This window comes from Sycon ciliatum, chromosome 9 (genome assembly GCF_964019385.1).
Source record: "Sycon ciliatum chromosome 9, ocSycCili1.1, whole genome shotgun sequence".
Classification (NCBI taxonomy): domain Eukaryota; kingdom Metazoa; phylum Porifera; class Calcarea; order Leucosolenida; family Sycettidae; genus Sycon; species Sycon ciliatum.
This window is the reverse complement of record NC_088651.1, coordinates 10,135,132-10,150,877: the sequence shown is the minus strand read 5'-3', so window position 1 is coordinate 10,150,877 and position 15,746 is coordinate 10,135,132. Positions and strand designations below refer to the sequence as shown.

Genomic DNA, 15,746 nt, shown 5'->3' with positions numbered 1-15,746 from the left:
GGCAAAGAGGAAAGTCTGAAGAAAACAATTGACTGTCACCACCATACTCGAACCAGGGACCTTCGCTTGAGGCCAGCGATGCTCCAATCACTGAGCTAAGGTGTGGCGGCCATCCAAGCAGAGACATTTGCAGTGAAGAGACCGTGCTTGGGTGTTCGAATTGAGGAAACCATATGTGTAAGTGGCTGCAATGGAATTTGCGAGTACTTACAAAAAGTTTATGACCCAGTAGCGTTCTAGCCAGGTCAAAATAGTAGGGGGGGGGGGGAGAGAGGGGGGAGGGAGGGCAGAGGAGACCCTGCAACCCATTGTTCTATTTCCAAAATTGTCTTGCCATGCAAAATGCAACGTACGGGGCGAACCCCCGACTTCACACAAATATGCCTCTATGAACCCTCTAGTGGTGACTATCGACTGCATTTCCGTTGAATGGAATGAAAAACACAAAAATCGATAACATTAATAAGTAGGGGGAGGGGCTAAATCAGAGTAGGAGGCCACTGCACCCCCACCCCTGTGGCTAGCACCCTGCCAAGGTAACTGGTATTGATGTGGCGCTGCACAGCTCCGAACTTAGTCTTACTTGGGTATGACATGCTGTGCCAGCTGAATTCCTTGAGACATTTTGGAAGAACCACCGAAGACAGAGATGTTCTGTGGCATGTAGCTGGCGTCCCTCTCCATCACGCCGAGGGCGAGACGCTTCACGCATACGTCGGGACGCAAGCGCACCCTGAGTACACACAGACGGTGTGTGCGTGTGTGTGTATGTGTGTGCGTGTGTGCGTGCGTGTGTGCATGCGTGTGTGCGTGGATGCACGCGTGCATGTGTGAGTGTATGTGGCGCGTAACATAGAGCATAAGAAACCCATCAGCAACAAAAATAATACATCAAAGAACAAGGGGAAGCAGCAGCAGCACCAGTAGCATTGTCATTAGCATCAATGGACCCAGAAGGATCAGTACGACAAAGAGTACATAACCCCCAAGAGTGTGCAACTGCCTGCACGGTCTCCATACAGTGCTGCGACGGCAGGACTTCACATCACGTGACATGCTTCAAAAGGTTACGCTGGCAAATAGTGCAGAGTGACCCCAAGAGAGTTGAACCCAAAGCAGGGTTGCGTGTGCACCCTTCATCTATCATGCGCAGGGTGCGAATAATGTATATGGGTTTGTCAGGTGATGTGAAGTTCTGCCGTCGCAGACCCCATAGCTGGAGTTGCACGCCCTTGGGGGTTATGTACTCTTGGTACGACCCGTAGCACCAGCACCGCCTTCACCGCCAGCACCATCTGGCTATCAGCCGCAATAAAACCCAGCGGAGCAAACAAAATAGGCCACTCGTACCAAAATAGAATTGTTGCTGGCTTGCACGAATTGTAGTGCAATGAACTGCTAATCGAAGAACTAGCCTAAGCTACCCAGCCCTAAAGCTTGGCGCCGCTGTGACCAAGGGGCCAACAATGCAGTGCATGAAGAAAATACACATGCACATGTAGCAAGACCGGGCCTGCGCCAATCGGTTTCCGGCTGCGGTCTGGGACACTGTTTTCCATTCAGTGTGTTCTCCGTATTTGTCACTATTGCACCATGCTGTCATTGGCATGCGAGTACAGTAAAATCTGTCAAGGCCACCACTCGGACAAGGCAACCACCTGTCCCAGAAGACCACTGCAACCAGGACCAAGAGATGCGATTTCCAGTCAAATGACTTTTGTGGATACGGAGACCACCTGGTAACAGAGACCACATTTCGAAGGTCCCTTGAGCGGTCGTTCTAGACAAGTTTCACTGTACATGTACCGAAACACTAGAAAAATGGGGTGTAAGTTGCACTATGTATCTGTACCGATGCACATCACATCCACAACCGTGATAATGGTGACCAGGACAGCTGCTGTGGCGGCAAGAGAAAGTCAACCTCTCGCCAATGTCACTTACTTGATCCAATGGGTGTGCACGGGACCCTGTGACTGCCAATAGGAGGTGCCAGGATTGATTAAGCTGGACACACGGACGCATATACAAACACGTGCATACACGCATACACGCACACACACACACACACACACACACACGCACGCGCACACACTCACACACGCACGTACACACACTCTCACACACGCACACACACACACACACACACACACACACGCACACACACGCACACACACAACACAACTCACAATGCTAAAGTAAATCCAAAATCGGCCAAAACTGGACCTGGGATCTGCGACTTTCAGCATTGGCCAACATGAAACCTCTCTTACAGTGGTGTTGACTTTGGACCTCATGTATTGGTAGGAGAAATTGCGAAGCCATCTTGCAAAGGCTTGTAGAGACCAATTGCAGAAAGTTGTACGACTACGACAATACTCCATTCTCTTTACTTTCTGAATGAAGGGTAGGCTGACCGAGTAGAAAAAACACAATATCACTCACTTCTGCATGTCAGACGTATTACTCGACACGTCGATGGATGCAAAGCACTTTCCCTGCTTGAGCACTTCCGATGACATGCCGGCCTGCAACTCATTTTCTTGCGTATCCTCACCGACTTCTACGCATGTCAAACAACAGCAACAGCAACAGGCACAGCAACAGCAGCAGCAACAACAGCAACAGGCACACACACGTACAACAATACGTTACACACAATCCAGCATTCACGCTTAATATTTTTCAGAGTACACACAATGGCAGAAACACCAACAACAATAGGAGGAGTAGCACCAGCAGCACCAGAACCAGCAGAACCAGCAGAAACAGCAGAAACAGCAGTAGCAGCAGCATCAGCACCAACACACCACTAGCACCTCTAGCACCACCACCAGCATCACCAGTACCACCACCACCACCACCAGCATCACAACCACCAGCATCACCAGCATCACCACCACCAGCATCACCACCACCAGCATCACCATCACCACCACCACCACCACCACCACCATCACCACCACCACCAGCACCACCACCACAAGCACCAGCATCACCACCACCAGCATCACCACCACCAGCATCACCACCACCAGCATAACCACCAGCATAACCACCAGCACCGCCACCACCACCAGCACCATCACCATCACCACCACCAGCATCATCAGCACCAGCACCACCACCAGCATCACCACCACCACCAGCATCACCACCACCAGCACCTCCAGCATCACCACCACCAGCATCAACACCACCACCAGCATCACCAGCACCAGCACCTCCAGCATCACCACCACCAGCATCAACACCACCACCAGCATCACCAGCACCAGCACCTCCAGCATCACCACCACCAGCACCTCCAGCATCACCACCACCAGCATCAACACCACCACCAGCATCACCACCACCAGCACCTCCAGCATCACCACCACCACCAGCATCACCACCACCAGCACCTCCAGCATCACCACCACCAGCATCAACACCACCACCAGCATCACCAGCACCAGCATCACCACCAGCATCACCACCACCACCAGCATCACCACCACCAGCATCACCACCAACGCCACCAACACCCCCTCCCCCAGTAGCAGCATGATCAGCAACAGCATGTCATGCCCATTTCACCTTGCAGGGCACGTAGATGTGCTTCTACAGCCGACCAGCGCAGGTTACTGGTGTACTTCAAAGAGCTGGTGAATGGTGCCCACAGCATTTCATCCTTGGGACGATTGCGCAACAGAAACTGCACAGCCACACAGGACAAAGACAGAAAAGAAAACAGTCAAAATCAACATAACTGAGTATACCGCAAGTGTCTTTGAACAGTCAAAATCAACATAACTGAGTATACCGCAAGTGTCTTTGAACAGTCAAAATCAACATAACTGAGTATACCGCAAGTGTCTTTGAACAGGCAAAATCAACATAACTGAGTATACCGCAAGTGTCTTTGAACAGTCAAAATCAACATAACTGGGTATACCGCAAGTGTCTTTGGGCCCGCCAAGGATACTGTAAAAGCAAAAATTTTCGGTGGTGTTTTATTTTCGGTAACTTCGGTGCCGACAATTTTTACCGAAAATAAAACGCACCGAAAATGTCGGTACTACCGGTACTGTATACATTTAGTACTAGTACACTTACCTGGAAAACGGGTTTTACCGATAATTTCCCTCCACCGAACCGCCAATTTTGGAGAATACCGAAAATACTACACCACCGAAAATTTCTGCTTGTACAGTACATGCACACAACGAGCCGTTTTACATCCATCACGTGACCATATGATCAGCACATGAGCAGTACATGAGCAGCGCACGCACACCTCACACCTTTGACCTTTTGACGCCCATCGCCGGAGGCGATGATAGCAATACTACGGCAGAAGCCATAGCAACTTGTGCTGGGATTGCACCATTCAACAGCTTGCAAGGCTGAAGAATTGACCGTCACTATTCAGCCTGGTCCACACCATACAGCTATTTGAAGTGACTTTTTCTGGCCAGTGAATCCCTATTTTTGGTCTTTTTCATTTGTTTTCCCCGCACACACATCACACCACATACTCTGGCACGCACTGGCTGTTGGTAGCCACCCAGGAGAATGAAAGAAAAGTCAGGAAGAGTCTGAGAAAGAGAAGAAAGACGTGTGTGACCATAATCGTCGGGAATCGAACCCGCAACCTATCGATTGGCAATCGCTGCACATACCACTGCACCATATGGGACACACACCTCACACACACACACACCTCACACACACACACACACACACACACACACACACACACACACACACACACACACACACACACACACACACACGCACGCAAACACACACACACACACACACGTGCGCGCACGCGCGCGCACACACACACACACACACACACACACACACATACACACAACTACTCACCATCAGCAGGTGTTTTCCGTGTTCGCCCGGCATACCCTTGCTCTCGGCAAACGCATCCAGGAATCCTGGCATCAGTGGTGACTTCTTCAGCATGCTGACAGAGATGCTCAGCTGGTTTAAGTCCTCCCAGAAAGCAGCAAAGAGCTACGCACAACCAGTGAACACAGCAGTCAATAGAAACACAACCATGTTAAGACTCTACATGAGGATATGTACATGCACAGTATTTTCCCAAATACAACTTAATACCGTATGGAGCAGGGAGTGCTGCTTTCTTGCAGGTTTGCTGAGTCAAAGGTTCGATGGACTTCTCGTGTGCTCTGGATGGCAGTCGTGAGTCAGTCAAGTGTCAAGTCGGCGGCGGAATAGCGCGAGCTCCAGTGTGGGAGCAAACCCATTCCTAAACAAAATCATCGCCGAAGTCGCAACCTCTATTTCATAACTTAATACTAGTATATAAGCCGCACCTAACTTCAGGGCCATCAAAGGGGGGTGCAACTTACAATCGAGCATGACATACAATGTACTACTGAAGTGAGTATAATAGTACATGTATTGAAAGAAAATGACACACCCATGCATCTTGACTACACTCTCCAAACGGTCTCTGGGCTACACCAATCACTACAAGAAGAAGAAAAAAGAGATAATACCGTACCCCTGCTTTCATCCAGCACATGTTTGTTTTCTCTCACACTGTGCGACTGTAGAGCACCTGCATTTAAATTTTGAATTTTGCGAACTCGTAACTATTGACAACGTAGCATGTCCTATCAGATCAGCTGTCACAGTGCATACACGGGTGTCATCGTCCAGTGTGGAGTGGTACGAGGGGGTCCCCGGGGGAAAAAATCAGATTTTTCGGCCAACAGGGCACGTTTTAGCGCTCCACATGTGCTCTCGGCGGACCATCATCATTCCTGGAGGAAAAGTGGTATGGCCATGGTCGTCCGTGTGTGACACCCTTGACATGTCTAGTGATCATGAGTGCTTCCCAGAGACTGGGAAAAAACTGCGACTTGAGTTTGCCAAGGCTCCTCCACTCCGCTAGCAGCTGGGCATGATGACAACACAACTAACTTACCGTTTTGAACACGGATAGAGGCACGACTCCATCGCTGTCTGTGTCAAAGCGTGCAAAGAACTGCACAAGGAATGCAACAACACACACACACACACACACACACACACACACACGTGAATGCAAGCGCACACACACACACACACACATACACACACATACACACACACACACATACACACACACACACAGAGATACACATCAGGGTTGTAACCAAAGCGACATACGTGTAGCACATGTCCATACAGCACAACACACACAAACACACACACACACATACATGCTGTCTGATGATGGCTTCCGTAAGACAAAACTCTTGCAAACTCTTGCATACAAGTCACACTGGACATTGTCCTGAGCACGGGTGTATTCATCCATACCAAAGTTGTAAGGGATAAGACATACTTCGGATACTACAGTACTGTCAGCCGTCGCCGAAGAACTGTGGGGTCAGCCTCGTAGCCTAGACCGCTCTTATATTCATGTATTTAATACAGACTTTACAGTCTATGCACAGTTGAGTCACCGTGTATACATTGGCACGCGGTGCTTGGTGAAATTCTAGCCTGATAGTTCTTCGGCGCTCGACAGTACTATAAGTCCACTTTCCAGCAGCTGCCAATGGGGCAGGTCTTGCCATAGTTCAACTGCTGTACTCACCTCAACACACTCTTCCCGCGACAAGAGGTTCTCCTGCTTCAGAACGTGCTGGCAGAACTGCCATAACGACACCGTCGACTGGTGGCAATTAAACATACACGGAAACACACGCATACCCGCAACACATAGGCACACAAACGCACATTTGCACACACACACACGGACACACAAACACACACACACACACACACACACACACACCACACACACGCATGGACACACACAGCATTGGCATGTTAACCCTTTATGGACTGCCAAATTTGTACAGGAAAGAAGCGACATGCGAAAATCAGTAATAACTCGAAATCGGTGTACATTAGGCAATACAACACCATACATTTTCGGAAAGTAGATAGGATAAGCTGTCCACCATCATCCTCGCCGCCGCTCTCGCTACTAGCAGTAGCAGCAAATCCATCAGATAAATTGTTTTCTTGAATTTCTGGGATATCAACATCACTATCACTGTCCACTTCGAACTCGTCGTCATCAGACTCGTCAATTCAACAATTGGGTTACCAGAACTGTCCTCGTCAGTTCAAGTTCAGAATCTTGCCGATGCCATCGTCCGCATCGTCGTGCCATGACAGTACTCGCACTGCAATTTTAGTTCTGCATGCTTGCGCAAGCTCTCAATTTTTTTCTTGCGCGGCCGGTTTGGTCAACATTTTGACTAGGGACCCCCGGCGAATTTAGCACCATTGGAAAGACATGGATTTCGTCTTTCGATTTGTGTACTTCCTCCGTTAACAAAAACTTCGTGATGGATTTTGATGGATTTTGATGGATATGAAAACGCTTAGAACAGGTCAAGAACAGTTTGTATCGACTGCAAATCACTAGACGAAGGTGAATCGGCCTATGTACAGCGTCTTTTCAAGAGAAACTGTTGGAGGAAAGAGCAGAGAGTTCAGTTTGCGTCGCTTTCGCACGACTCATTTTTGACCTGCGTCGCTGTCGTCATCTGCTGCCCCCGAGTCGTCATCTGCTGCACGCGAGTCGTCATCTCTCTTGAGTCGTTGTTCAGCTCGTTTCTTGAGTCGTTGTTCAGCTCGTTTCAGCCTTGCCTCGGCTTCTTTGATCACACTCTGCTGACCTTGATGTCGCCGTCGTTCAAGTAAGTTGGCTTTCAAGCTGCGTGATCCGCCGCGATGGCGATTACTCGTTTCCACAAGGGAGTCGTGAAAAATATTTTACGACTCCCTGGTTTCATCTTCGCTCTCCAGAACTCCGGGAAACGAGGAGTAAAGGCACAGCCAAACTGGTTCCATTTTCTCTAATGGATACCCCTGCAAGCACTGAACGGCAGCGGCTAGCAAGTCCAGTCGACTTTCTTTAGCCATGAGACTCGCATCGGACTGCAGACTTCTGAAAGAATGCATGGTGATCATCATTCGAATCTGGGCTTTGCGCAGTTTGAACAAGAACTTGAGTTCAGAATTAGTTTTCATTGAGCCGTGCGATCGGAGCAGCCCTTGTTCACTCGCTCATTATGTGGGCTCGCTGCTCCGTTTTATCGCTCTCTATCGCTCTCCAACTCACTTAGTGCCAAAGTGGTAGAGAGGCCAAGCAGCGCAATATCCCCTCGGAGAAGTGGTATTTCAGTTTCGCTCGCCATGACTGTCATCACCTACGTTTCCACAGCGCAACCATCGATTCCGCTCGACTTGTTGTGAAAGGTCGATTTCCTTGCATTGTACTTCTTTCATGGCATGCCAGGGAAGGCCAAGAAAGTGATTGCGACTCATTGCACGGCAGTTTGTGCCCAAATCAGCCCCTCAAAAATCCATCACGAAGTTTTTGTTAACGGAGGAAGTAAAAATATCGCCGAAAACGTGCGGTGCGCCCAGAAAAATTCGCGTTTCAAGTTTCGATCTTATTAGATCGAAATTCGTACAGTCCGTCCACAAAGGGTTAAGCATTAGATACATGTATGTACAAAAATGCAATGCCCAGACGCACATGGACACACAACACATGTGCACGCATAGACATACACGCAACACATTTTGAACACATGCGCGTACGTGGACACAAATGCACCCACGTGTGCACACACATACACATCGAAGCATGCAAATGCACACACACACACACACACACACACACACACACCATGTACACACGCACACACACACGCGCAGAGCAGACACACATACAAACACCAGCGCTATAACGCTGACACTGCACGGGGCCCACCTCGTTCCGTTTACTGCGATCCGCCAGCCAAGCATGCACACACTTGCGAAGCGCACCAAGTTTGTTGAACGCTGTATTCGATGATGGATCCCTGAGGAGAAGAGAGCATCATGAATGATAACAGTTGCATACACACACACACACACACACACACACACACACACACACACACACACACACACACACACACACACACACACACACACACACACACACACACACACACACACACACACACACACACACACACACACACACACACACACACACACACACACACACACACACACACACACACACACACACACACACACACACACACACACACACACACACACACACACACACACACACACACACACACACACACACACACACACACACACACACACACACACACACACACACACACACACACACACACACACACACACACACACACACACACACACACACACACACACACACACACACACACACACACACACACACACACACACACACACACACACACACACACACACACACACACACACACACACACACACACACACACACACACACACACACACACACACACACACACACACACACACACACACACACACACACACACACACACACACACACACACACACACACACACACACACACACACACACACACACACACACACACACACACACACACACACACACACACACACACACACACACACACACACACACACACACACACACACACACACACACACACACACACACACACACACACACACACACACACACACACACACACACACACACACACACACACACACACACACACACACACACACACACACACACACACACACACACACACACACACACACACACACACACACACACACACACACACACACACACACACACACACACACACACACACACACACACACACACACACACACACACACACACACACACACACACACACACACACACACACACACACACACACACACACACACACACACACACACACACACACACACACACACACACACACACACACACACACACACACACACACACACACACACACACACACACACACACACACACACACACACACACACACACACACACACACACACACACACACACACACACACACACAAATATGCTGAAGAATAGCAAAAATTGGCATTGAGATGAAGGCCAATAACTAAAGCATTGAGATGGTGTTGATCAGCTTCATCAAGAGAAAAGTGCTGGCAAGTGAAATCCGACCCCAGCTCGGTTGCTCGCATTGCAAAGACCCACTCGATCGTAACACTACAAAATTCAACGGAGATCAAACTAAAGATCAAACTAAAGTCACCTCCGGCGAAAATACCACTACTGTGACTTTCAACGTACCACTCAAAACTAGGATAAAGCTATTTACTTAATTCAAAAGATTCATTGGTTTGAGGTGAAGATGCAAACGGGAAAAGTCTGAAGAAGAAATTGACTGCCTCCACCAGGACTCGAACCAGGGACCTTCGCTTGAAGCCAGCGCTGCTCTTAGTCTAGCCACTGAGCTATGGTGTAGCTGTCATCCCAGCAGAGACCGTTCAACATATTCAATACCGTCGGCCCTCTTTAATCCAGCACTTTATAAACCAGCATAATTTTCAGCAACCAAAATGTCCTTTTCATGCACATTCCAGCAGAAAATCAGATCTTGTAATCCAGCACCCTCCCTAATCCAGCAGAACTTCCGTAGCACAAATGGTGCCGGATCATAGAGGAACCACTGCACTAGCAAATAAATTCAAAGGACAAAGCACATAGGCTACACACTGTGGCTTACTTGAGACCAGCCAGTAGCTCTCTCAGCTCCTTGCTGTCAAAGAGTTTGCTTAGCTCCAGCGATGCTATCCCGGACACCTCATTCTCACCATCGCTGGACTGTGACAGGAGCAAACAAGTACGTGTAGACGTGTAAATCATTTTAAAGTGTATACACATGCACACACATGTAATGTGCATGTCTGCGATGTGCTGCGATGTACTGCATCCACCATAGTAAACTGCATTCACTGGGGGGGGGGGGGGGGGTCAGAGTACATGGCCGAAATGAGCACTGTTCGTTTCAGGGACGACGACAAAATTAAACATTTGCGGCGATGGCACCATACACGATAACTAAGCATGACTCCGACATAATTATACATATGCATACGGCTGACGGCACCGTCAGCCAAAAGTAGTACCAACAGTTCATAAACCCCCAGCAGGTTGTGTGAACTCTTGGTACCGCCCTGAACCCTTTTCGTTGCATCGACCGATGTTGGTTGCTGTTTCGCTTGGTCTTGGTCTTGGCCGAGCCTGTGAAGCTTGCTTCGCTGGACCAAGCAAGCACTTTGCCATAGAATGGCTTCCAACAACAATGCGTACATGGAGGATGCACGCCCGAGGATGCTACTCGTGTTGGTGGAAACTTTGGCTGGAACCAGCTCAATAAGTTCCTGACAAAGACACTACGTTTCCTGATGCTGTCACCCGGGGGGGGGGGGGGGGGGGGGGGATATACCAGGTGTGGATTTATCTGGCTTTGCATAGAAACCGCTAACAAGCACATTAAATTTTATTTGAAGTATATTCACAATGTAAGGCCACACGTTTTTATTTCTATGTTTCTCGTCACCTGCGTGCATACAATTCAGGAGTCTGGAAGAAAGAAAGAAACTGTGCTGCACTGTGGGGACCAGCACATGCACATGTACACCCTGGCCTGGCCTGCGCGATACATGCATGATGCGAGGGCGCTAGCATTGTACGCGAGATGACTTAAGGCCGGTTCACAATACAACTTTCTGTGACGCGACACGAAACTGCCTGTCGCGAGCTATCGCGTGCAGTCGCAAGGCACCTGTCGCAGAAGTTGAAGAAAGTTCAACTGTTGCGACATGCGACGCGCGACATACACAAATGGAGTACAGCTCCTACCCGTGGTGCATGTGCAGAGCACGTGCATGGTACTACTTGTGCATAAGGATGTCGCAAACATGAAAAAGATTGTGAACCGTGTGTCGATGTCGCAGCTCGCCGCAGGTGTCGCAAGTCGCATGTCGCGTCGCAATAAGTTCCATTGTGAATCGGCCTTTACCGTCTACTGACTACAGTAGAGTCGCGCGCTGAAGAACGTGGAGCCCAAGAACGCCCAGCCTGAAATACTAAGAACACCACAGCCTAAAGCTAAGAACGGCGGTGTTAGTTTTCTGAGAGCTTGTGGGATACATTATGATTCAGTATGGTTTGTTTCTAAGAACGTGTTAAAAGAACGCAGCCAGATTGCTGAAAAAAATAAGAACGTCCCAGGCTAACCCCTTGGAAACAACGTTCTTGGACGCGCGACTCTACTGTACAAGTGCGCGGATCATTTTCAAGTTTCGGCCCACGCATGCCGTGTATGCTACACGGTACGGTACACTGCATGCAGTTTTTGTTGTGCAATCTACATCTAGCTGCACACGCACAGAAGCTCCTACCACGTGCACGTACCAGTTTTTTTTTTTTTTACTAGAGCCACGTAAACCCGTCATGTGTGTTTTACATGAATAAGGGGAGTGGTGGCGTGGTCTGAGATGCTCTGCCGACCTTGGGTCTCGGCTTCATCACACCCAAAGTTGCTCACTTTGCACATTCGCGTGCTAAGTTAAACGGTGTATTGGTCGATTAATAGTAAGACCAAAGATCTAGTATTTTTTCCAATCATTTTTTTATTTTTCCACCTCTCACATACGACTTTAAATTTTCGGGTGACGAGAAGCATAGAAATAAAAACGTGTGGCCTAAAAAGAGGGTGTGGTTTATCAAAAACTCAACGATAATAATATCATAATTCTACGTGACAGATATACGTGAAATGCTCAGACAACACCTAGAAACTGACGATGTATGCTGCTTGCCGCACTGCTCAGCCACAACACTCAACAGTGAACGAATTTTATAATTATTTTAATTCTAGTACTGGCTAAATATTCTCAAGGAAATACTGTGCAGAAATCGTACCTCCTGTGTGTCCAGATCCTCCTCATCGCTGTCCCCGCGAGAGCTGGAAGCGGCCGCACCCATGTCCTCGCGGGACAGACAACTCCACCTCTACACGCTCTCTCCCCTTTTTTTTGTTTTCTCCCACGAAACGCCGATGTCTCGCACAAACACACCACTGCGACCAGGAAACACACACGTGAACGAATAGTTTCAAAAATACTAAATGAAGTACTTTGTACCACAGACGTAGACGTCGGCGTGATGATGGCCAGCGCCACTCGCGGTGTACAGTTTCCTCACCACGTTTGAAGAACAACGAGTTCGTGCTGAAAGTAGATCAGGTGGACAAGTAAGTTTATTGCAAGAAACCGTAAAAACGAGATGTGAGGAATTCACAAGCTACAAAGGCGACCTCACTTGAACCCAGGTCCAGGATATTGCTACACATACGGCAGCATGCCCCAGCGTCCCCACTCCAACTGCATGCATTCACCACCCAGAACTGCAGAATGCCAGATCGCCACATGGCCAGGCTCGTTTTGACTGCCAGTGCAGCGTGCCTGATGACGATGTGGTTGATCAGCTGCATTTATGCATAGCGTATGCATGGCATACAGAGTGATCACCTCGTGCCAGTCCGTGCGCCAAGGCCCTTGAGAGACCGATTTTCATTTTCTCGCGGGAATCGTAGCCTCCAAGGCGCCGCACCTGCGGGCTTGTTTTCTGTTGATTTCGCCTATCTCCGAATGGTGAATATTTCAATGAAATTTGCTGCTTAGAGCCCTTCTAGTCTCGTCAGGAGACCTTTCCTACACTGGAGAGATGGCTCGGAGTGATGTAGACACCTATGGCCGTACCCTGGAAAATTATTTTGGAGCTTGCAGTTCGTGAGCAGCCACCAAGGACGAATGTCTCATTTTTGTAATTGCTGAAACGAGGAATATGGTCACCAATTTCACACCAGGTAAGGCATTTACCCATCGCGGACACTAAAGCCGCTTTGTGGGGTGATAGACCAAAGCTTTATCTTTCGAATGCACGAGAAATTAGAGTGATACCTATGTGCCCCACAATTGCACCCGAAATAAACCACGCACAGGCAATATTGTGATTTTATGAGAAGAGACAATTGAGCATGCTCTAAATCGTCATGACCTGTTGTGTTACTTTTCAAACACCACTCCGAGTGAGCATCTACCAATCCTTTATCAATTTTACAGGGACATTTGAGCTTAGGGGATAGAGGTGGGATATTTCACCAGCTGAAGTACTAGATTTTTTTCTGAATTTGTTGACTACTAGGTTGCATAGTGTAAATATGTCAGTATTATGTGCATTATTGTGGTGAAATTCTGAGCATATAATTATTATAGGCACAACAGCACTGGTGCATGCCCTCTCCTAGATCCTGCTCTCTGACTTTTTTCTTGCATTACACGACTCAAATTCGTCGAATGAAATGAAGGAGTAAATTTGTTGCTGCCAATTAACTGCATCGATTAACTGCATCAGTTCTGTTTTCCTCTGCTGTTCTTCTTTCAGTGTGGTGACTTCTGATCCATGAGGCGATGGCATGAAGTCAATAGTTTGCAGTATGTGCAATATGCGGCAGTCTCTCTGTCAATGGACCTGTGACAGCTGAAGCCCAGATGTTGCAGTTTGATGTCTATGGCCAGCAGCAATCTAATATTGTTGCACCTTTCCTTCCACACACAGCAATGCGGAATATGTCATGGACAGACATCGCTAAACTGCCTCTTTTGAAGAAGCATCGCAATTCTTGTCTGCCAACAAACAACAGACTAGCCAGCTATAATTACAATTTGGAGGTCGGAGACGCGATCCCGTGAACGTATTGCGCCAACTGCAATGAAGAAGGCCTTAGTGATCTGGATTTATTACCATTCTCGTGTGGATAACTATGGCGTTCTGATCCAAGTCATGCAGACTATAAAATGCCTTAGACGTGAGATAGTGAAGGTACTGCCGACAGCAAGCCAACAGTGGATATGAACCACGCCGCCAGCATCATTCTGCACACCAGGAGAATCCAATACATATAGCTGCCAACTCTGATGGTATAGACCCGATAACTTGTTTGGTTTCTCTAAGATTGGTATACAATTATACATGTACTACGTGCAATCTCTATCCATATGCGTAATGCACTGTATTTGTTTCCGGTGACTGGAGGTAGTTTATCATAGCACTGTTTTATGTCCTGGTTTTGTTGAAGATGAGCATTATCCAGTTAACTTGCTAGGTACCGTATCAGTCAGCTCTTTCAGCATTTGGCTTTGTGTCAGGGGTGGTTGGCGGTGTCGCGGGTCATTCCACAGTCCGCAAAGTTGACGTTCTCGGCAACGGAGCGACCCAGTAGGCAATTGATCACCGATAAATATACTGTCATTGGTATCACGGTGCACCACAATGGCATATGGTGTGAATATCATTATGTTATTCTGCAGCGAGTCCTTGTCGTGTAGCTTGCGAAAGTTATTGCATACGGTCATTACGTGCATAATGCATAGTACTGTCTGTACACTCAAGTTTCAAGTCCAGTCCATTTTTTGGAAATATGGGCTGGACACTAACGAGGGCCTGGTGACGTGTTCATAGGGCTGAGTTATGCCAAATGGTGCCATTGGCTGGGAGTGAAAGCCTTGCCCCACGCCTGCACCCTAAAAAATGTTTCGAAAATACTCAAATTCGACGACGGCTGAGAATCTAGGAAGATGCCGGACCACAGCGAAACAAGTCATCTGGCTGAAAAACGGAATACACCATTGCGTTGCCACGGCTAAGCGCAATTTTTAGGCTCACCACACAGGTAGCGAAATGCCAAAACAAACGAGCCATAGACACAAAACCATTTTCCAAAATTGTCCCCCATTGAGAATGCGACTCAA

At 48.2% G+C, this 15,746-nt stretch overlaps 1 protein-coding gene and 1 long non-coding RNA gene across 4 annotated transcripts in view; one reads left to right on the top strand and one right to left on the bottom strand.

The window, feature by feature from the left end:
* LOC135825307 (zinc finger ZZ-type and EF-hand domain-containing protein 1-like) overlaps positions 1 to 13,289 on the bottom strand; it is a 116,369-nt gene extending 103,080 nt beyond the window's left edge. For all 3 annotated transcript variants that reach the window (XM_065338045.1, XM_065338047.1, XM_065338046.1), the window contains exons 1-11: positions 13,138 to 13,289; positions 12,856 to 13,012; positions 10,652 to 10,749; positions 8,813 to 8,903; positions 6,614 to 6,691; positions 5,957 to 6,016; positions 4,873 to 5,016; positions 3,580 to 3,697; positions 2,446 to 2,563; positions 1,945 to 2,007; positions 584 to 733 (exon numbers count right to left, since the gene is read on the bottom strand). In XM_065338045.1, the coding sequence (XP_065194117.1) occupies positions 584 to 733; positions 1,945 to 2,007; positions 2,446 to 2,563; positions 3,580 to 3,697; positions 4,873 to 5,016; positions 5,957 to 6,016; positions 6,614 to 6,691; positions 8,813 to 8,903; positions 10,652 to 10,749; positions 12,856 to 12,918 (983 nt within the window). In that variant the 5' untranslated portion in view covers positions 12,919 to 13,012; positions 13,138 to 13,289. The remainder of the gene's footprint in view (positions 1 to 583; positions 734 to 1,944; positions 2,008 to 2,445; positions 2,564 to 3,579; positions 3,698 to 4,872; positions 5,017 to 5,956; positions 6,017 to 6,613; positions 6,692 to 8,812; positions 8,904 to 10,651; positions 10,750 to 12,855; positions 13,013 to 13,137) is intronic.
* A 187-nt stretch (positions 13,290 to 13,476) lies between these two features.
* Positions 13,477 to 15,124, top strand: LOC135824775 (uncharacterized). Its single transcript, XR_010554945.1, has 2 exons — positions 13,477 to 13,801; positions 14,380 to 15,124. It is a non-coding gene; the product is annotated as an uncharacterized LOC135824775 (long non-coding RNA).
* Positions 15,125 to 15,746: the final 622 nt, after the last annotated feature.